The sequence below is a fragment of the Elephantulus edwardii genome, unplaced genomic scaffold (genome assembly GCF_000299155.1).
Source record: "Elephantulus edwardii isolate Elephantulus edwardi_28Jun2011 unplaced genomic scaffold, EleEdw1.0 scaffold00083, whole genome shotgun sequence".
In the NCBI taxonomy this organism is placed as follows: domain Eukaryota; kingdom Metazoa; phylum Chordata; class Mammalia; order Macroscelidea; family Macroscelididae; genus Elephantulus; species Elephantulus edwardii.
Genome location: NW_006399833.1, coordinates 7,123,630 through 7,130,489, shown reverse-complemented (window position 1 = coordinate 7,130,489; position 6,860 = coordinate 7,123,630). Strand labels below are relative to the sequence as shown.

The following is a 6,860-nucleotide window of genomic DNA, read 5'->3' as shown; positions in this document are numbered from 1 at the left end:
TATTAACATGTTGCCACAAATGATAATACATCAGAGATAATACATTTTGAGACATTTTTGAGACAAGTGAGACCTGAGGCACAGCTGAGCCCAGTATAATGGAAACACTCATTGCCAGCAGTTTGACAGCAATTTTTAAAAAGGTCTTTATTCAGCCCTGCTGAATCCGTCTGCCCACCAAACCCTGTAACTGCCCTCCCAACTCAGTGAAAATGTGAAAAATGTGAAAAGATGTGAAAAATGGAAGGACTAGTACTAAGATGTGTACAAAATTCCAAAGGGAAGAAGGAAGAGGGACTGAGAATGGATAGCTATTTTGTTTTTGTTTCAAATATGAATTATGCTACAGCTTTGTTTAGCAATTTTCAAACTAAAGAAAATGTGGTACTTTTTTAGCAAGCAACACTCCAAATAGACCGACTCCTTCAGACTTGGCTATCGTAATGTATACCAGTGGTTCTACCGGTCTACCAAAGGGCGTAATGATACATCATTGCAACCTGATCGCTGGAATGACAGGCCAGTGTGAAAGAATACCTGGACTGGGGTAAGACATTTTCAACTTTCTAAACAGGTGTAATCAGGTGACTCAAGTAAAAATGTTAGGGATGCTTTAATTTAAATTAAATTAAAAATGTGCTGTCGTTTGTGACCCATGTACAACAGCCCTAAACTCCGCTCTGTTTTGACACTCCCATCCCATCAATCCACCTCATAGAGGGTCTTCCCCCTCCTGTGCTGTCCCTCCACCCTCACAAGCATGATGTCCTTCTCCAAGGACTGGTCTCTCCTCACAGCATGTCCAAAATATGTTAGACGGAGCCTCAGAATGAGCCACCTGGTATAACCCTTTCCAGGATGAATCTGTTTTCCTAGCAGTCCATGCTTTTTTAAAATTATTAAAATATTTTTCTTGTCTACCCTGAGCCCTGATCCACAGGTGATCAAATTCTGACAGGAAGCTTAGGGGATGGTGGATTCATGTTAATGAGGGAGGGACAATTTAGAATGGTTGCTCAGCTCCCAGACTGTCATCAGTGCCATTGCAAAATGTACAAATTGGTTTGTTTCTGCTGTGTTAACAACAACAAAAAAATGTTTCTCTCGTTTTAGACCAAAGGACACTTACATTGGCTACTTGCCCCTGGCCCATGTACTGGAATTGACAGCAGAGATATCTTGCTTCACCTATGGCTGTAGGATTGGATATTCTTCTCCACTTACACTTTCAGACCAGGTGACAAAATTTCCACCATGATTTACAAACATAACTACTTTGGGAGAGTGAATACACTGAGCCTTTTAGATAGCTCACTAATAAGCATTGAGATGTTTTTAAATGTGTGTAATTCTATCTTGTAGAAAAGGTCACATTCATATTCTGTTAATATTTGTTAATATTTGATACCATTTGCTGAAGCTGGTTTACATTTTCTTCCATGTAGTCCAGCAAAATTAAAAAAGGAACCAAAGGAGATTGCACTGTCCTGAAGCCGACACTCATGGCTGCTGTTCCGGTAAGTATATGATAAAAATATGAATAGGATCCTTTCTAAGACAAGGCCTTACAAAGCCACTCTTCCCATTTGTCCCATTTCTTCTTTCTATCCTACCTTTCCCTTTTGATCTTGTTTGATTCTAAACAAGGGAGTGCCTCCCTATTGGTCACCTTATACTTTTCCTGAAAGTTGAACCCCAGGGTTCAAGTGCTAACTGGGAGTCAGGCTAATCTCGAACCTGATCCTATCTCCCAAATTGTTATGAGCAAGAATCAGGTTCTTTCCCCCTGCCCCCTGCTTTGGTTGTCCTTGTTGAATATATTTTATATATTTTATATAGAGTTTATATACTCTAATAGGACATTTTAGATGAACTTCATATATAGAGCTGAAAAACCTGAATTTTAAGCCCTTTGGAAAAAGTAAAGCCTTTCACCTGAGTTTCTGATCTTAAAATATTTTGCTTACCTTTTAGGAAATCATGGATCGAATTTATAAGAATGTTATGAGCAAAGTCCAAGAGATGAGCTATATTCAGAGAACTCTATTCAAGATAGGATATGCTTACAAAATAGAACAGATTAAAAAAGGATATGATGCACCTCTTTGCAATCTGTAAGTACATTTCGTCAGTTGCAGCTTGGCCCTGTAAATTTAGTCTACAAATGTCACCACTGTGATAATAGGATTAGACTTTATTTTAATCACTATTTCAAAAACTTAAAATATTTGATTAGAAAAGCAGGAATGGAGCATCAGAGCATTTAAGAGAAAACTGTAAAACAGTGTAGCGCTTTCTCAAAGTTGCAAATAGAGATACCATTGTCCTTTCCTGCATTTTAAAGAAACTGTCTGGCAGGAATATTTTAAGCTGTTTTGCTAACCATCGTAATCCTGAATTTATATAAAAGGAAAGTTGGAATCCTGAGAGCTTAGCTTTCTTCCTCTTTTATCAAGGATACTGTTTAAGAAGGTGAAGGCTCTGCTAGGAGGGAACATTCGTCTGATGCTGTCTGGCGGCGCACCCCTGTCTGCTCAGACTCAACGTTTCATGAATGTCTGCTTCTGCTGCCCAGTTGGCCAGGGCTACGGGTTAACTGAGACATGTGGTGCTGGGACAGTTACTGAAGGTAAGCATTTGTAATTCTACTTTAGCTGTGACATCACTTTGTGTGCCCGTGTGCCCGTGTGCCCTTCGGAAAAATCTTGCTTTTCTTGGAAAATGAAACTCTGGGATCACTTATTTCTCTAATCTGATATATAATTTTCAATACTATGGTAGTTCTGGTTTCAAGAGTTGTGCTGCCAAGCTACAGTGACAGTTTCAGTCCACAGGAGAAACTTGGGCAATAATAACGTCATGCAATTTACTGCCTTTACTGCAATAAACCTGCTAGGGGATCAGCTCTAGCATGATACACAGCAAGATATCTACCACCTTAATCTTTTGTTTAAATAGAATATCATCTGCATTCAAACTCACCATAGCAGTCTTAAACTTAGTTTTTAACTTAAACTAGTCTTGCCATTTCATTATATTGCTCTTTGCCCTTTATGCCACATCATCCAGCATTTGTGATTCCTCCCACATTTTTGTCTCTCTCAGTTGTGGATGTCACTCTACTATTGGTCGCACATTGGTATCAATCCAAAATGTGGTATGCTAATACTGCTTTTTTGTTTTCTCTTATAGCTACTGACTATACTACTGGCCGAGTTGGAGCCCCTCTTATTTGTTGTGAAATTAAACTGAAAGATTGGCAGGAAGGTAAGACTTCAGTGATTCTAGATGTACTGAACCTTATAATGGTATATTCCATATTGTTAACCAGTAGAATACTGGTACAGTTATTCGTACAATTCTTTATTCGTGCATGTGTGCATGTGAAGCAAATAAAAAATGAGGGCTTGAATTAGCCCTCAAAGTGATGCAAAATCCTGCAATACGTCTCTTATCCTCCCCTCAAAAGCTAGAAATATATTAAAATTTATTTGCATTGTCTTAAATTGTGTTCCATTCATGTACATTGTTGTCAGGGTTAGGGGTTTTTATATTGTGTTTCATATAATATGCATTGTATTATATAATTACTATTCATCTATGCCTATTACCCTGTCTTTTCCAGACCCTTCCTATTTTTCCACCACCCTCATATACTTACTAAGCTCTCCTATACTAATTTCAACACTACTTTTTCTGCCCCCGTTGTCCTTTCCTTTTCCCCTTTGAGACACTTATGCATAAATTTCTAGCTGTCCTATTTTTACAATGATCTTATGCAATATTTATCCTTACGAGACTAATTTAGTTCACGCAGCATCTGTTGCATACTTCCCTATTTTCAGACAGTGACATAAAATTCAGCAAGCAATGATCTAGCAAAGGAGCTTTAAAATTGAATAAGACAAGGTTTTGAAACTGGCTTATCTTTATGATTTCTTTATGAAATCTTTCTAGGCGGTTATACAGTTCATGACAAGCCTAACCCCAGAGGAGAAGTTGTAATTGGTGGACAGAATATCACCATGGGATATTTTAAAAATGAAGAAAAAACAGCAGAGGACTATTATGTGGATGAAAATGGACAAAGATGGTTTTACACTGGTGATATTGGAGAATTTCATCCTGATGGATGCTTGCAGATTATTGGTGAGTGTATCCTCTTGTGTACTATGTTCTGTGTGGTGGTGGTTTAATCACTTGTTCAAACTGAAAAGCTTTCCCAACCTCATAAGGTTCTTATGGGAGTTGATGTGTCGATGTGTCTAAAAGGTGTGCCTGAACTGAGTAGTAGCAGCAACATTGGGGTTGGAGGAATAGGCAGGAAAAGTTATATTTTACTCCATGCAGTAAGCAAAGCTATCCGTTAAATCTAATGCTCCTTTTATTGCATTACAATATTTAAAGATAATTTAAAATGTTGCAGGTTTAGGAAAACCATTGCCGTTGAGTTGATTCTGACTCAATTAGGTCACTTATAGTGACCTAATAGAACTACCCACCATAAAGAAGCAGACTGCCACATCAGTGTCCCACACAGCAGTTTAACCAAGTACTTAACCACTACACCAGGGCTACTTTGTGTATTCAGCCAGAACTACTTGAACTACGTATTTTCTTACTGATGCATCTGAGCAAGCACTCAGATTTCAAAGCAAATATCTTCTTCCTGATTTTTAGATCGTAAGAAAGATCTGGTGAAGCTACAAGCAGGAGAATATGTGTCTCTTGGGAAAGTCGAGGCTGCCTTGAAGAGCTCTCCACTAATTGACAACATCTGTGCTTTTGCCAAAAGGTAACTTTGTGGTTAAAAGGATAGTTTTCAGAGGCAATACATCTCATGCTTGTCTTGTGGAGCAGCTGTTAGATTTGAATGACATGCTTTTGTCTTAGCAGTGCAGCTCCTAGTACACCACAGCTCTCTTGTGTTTCTACCAATTGTGTTTGCTATCAATTTTGCTATCAATTAATATCCATAACAATTTTGACAGAGCATAAGTGATGGTCAACACAGTTTGAGGTTTGAGCCCAAGTATTGGGCTGAGAGATTGAACTCTTTCTGCTTTGCTTTTATGGATTTTATTGCTTGAAAGAAAGGAATTTTCTCTACTGTGTTTCAATGAGTAACTTGCTTACTTTCCCCCTTTTTTAGTGACCAGTCCTATGTGATCAGTTTTGTGGTTCCAAATCAGAACCGGCTGAGTCTTATAGCACAAAAGAAAGGGATAGAAGGATCTTGGGTTGACATCTGCAATAACCCTGACATGGAAGCTGAAATACTAAAAGAAATTAGAGAAGCTGCAGCTACCAGTAAGTAACTTCACTGATTTTGTTTGAAAAATCACTTCATGAATCAAACCCCTCAGCATTTGGTTGGCTGTTTTTTCGACCCCTCACCCATCCTCTACCTTCTACTCCTTCCCCTCCTTGAAACTTTACTAGCTATTTGTCCTTATGAAACTGAGTTCACTCAGCATACTGTAGGAGCAAACGGGGGGGGGTCATCTCTCTCCCACAAAACTGGCAGTGCTCCTTAACACTAGGCCACCGAGTTTCCTGTGTTAGGTGCTATTGAGTAACTCTATATATTGAGTGATCCTATGAACAAAGGATCTGAACCTTGTCCTGTCCTGTGCTATCCTCGTCTTTGACATCCTGGAGCCCATTGCTCAACCTATCATTGAGGGTCTTCCTCACATTCACTGATTCAGACTACAGTTTTATATAACTTATGTATATTTTGAGAAGCAAAACAAAATCATAAGGTGCTGTGGTATGGACAATTTAGTATGCCATTAAATATGTTGGCTTTATCTTCTAAAGCCCTACAAAAATTATTAGTCATCCCATCTCATTTCATTTCTCATTTCATTTCAGCGAAATTGGAGCGATTTGAAATTCCCACCAAGGTCTGCTTAAGCCCAGAACCATGGACTCCAGAAACTGGTTTGGTAACTGATGCTTTCAAGCTGAAACGGAAGGAACTGAAGAACCATTACCTCAAAGACATTGAGCGAATGTATGGGGGCAAATGAAAAGAAGGTGTTATACTTACAGTATAACAGAGGCCTTTTTAGCATTTAAGCCTTTGATCTGTCAGTTAGAATGTAATTTTTTAATCATTAGTTGAGTCTACTTAGTTATGCATAGTGACACTGCTTAGTTATAGTGACACTGAAAATTATTTTCCCTTTAGCTGTGTAATTTTAGGGCAAAAATTTTTTTACGATTTATAATTTATAATTAAGATACTACTTGAGAAACATTCTGTTGAGCAAAATAAATTGGAATTGGAGCAGCATGTAGTTGTCTTGTCTTCCTTGTTCAGAAGCTTAAATCTTGACAAAAATGGTATTAACACTAAAAGTGCTGCAGAGCTTTAAAATCCTCTTCCAACTATTTATCTTGAAGGGGAAAATCAATTGTATTATAAATTCAGAATCAAATTATACTTTGGAAACCATTTCATGATTGTTGCATAGACATACACACCAAATAATATCCAGTAATATATTTAAAGGGAAATGTTGGATGTGGGTGAAGGGACTTGATAAGGGACTGAAACTTGTGTGGTCTCTAGATCTTAGTGTGGAATTATATCCCTGAGACAGTCACACTTGAACTTTACTGAAAGTTGTTTTTTTTAGAAGCAAATTCTTAATACTGTCTTTTTTGCACTTTATCATTATATATATGCGTTGCTTTGTACAGATGTGGGCCACCACTGCAACAATCTTTTTTGCTGATATAGTATTTATAAAGACTATTTAAATTACGTATATGGTGGAAAGAATGAAGGGTTTTGTAAAGATTTCTGTTCAGTGTTCTGAAATGTAACATCCTAGGCAGATCATTAACGT

At 37.9% G+C, this 6,860-nt stretch overlaps 1 protein-coding gene across 1 annotated transcript in view; it reads left to right on the top strand.

The window, feature by feature from the left end:
• LOC102866626 (long-chain-fatty-acid--CoA ligase 4-like) overlaps positions 1 to 6,035 on the top strand; it is a 7,841-nt gene extending 1,806 nt beyond the window's left edge. The window contains exons 5-14 of the mRNA XM_006889912.1: positions 397 to 547; positions 1,114 to 1,237; positions 1,446 to 1,517; positions 1,975 to 2,114; positions 2,457 to 2,629; positions 3,193 to 3,267; positions 3,958 to 4,149; positions 4,681 to 4,795; positions 5,153 to 5,310; positions 5,878 to 6,035. Coding sequence (XP_006889974.1) covers positions 397 to 547; positions 1,114 to 1,237; positions 1,446 to 1,517; positions 1,975 to 2,114; positions 2,457 to 2,629; positions 3,193 to 3,267; positions 3,958 to 4,149; positions 4,681 to 4,795; positions 5,153 to 5,310; positions 5,878 to 6,035 — 1,358 coding nt within the window. The remainder of the gene's footprint in view (positions 1 to 396; positions 548 to 1,113; positions 1,238 to 1,445; positions 1,518 to 1,974; positions 2,115 to 2,456; positions 2,630 to 3,192; positions 3,268 to 3,957; positions 4,150 to 4,680; positions 4,796 to 5,152; positions 5,311 to 5,877) is intronic.
• The last annotated feature ends 825 nt before the right edge of the window (positions 6,036 to 6,860 follow it).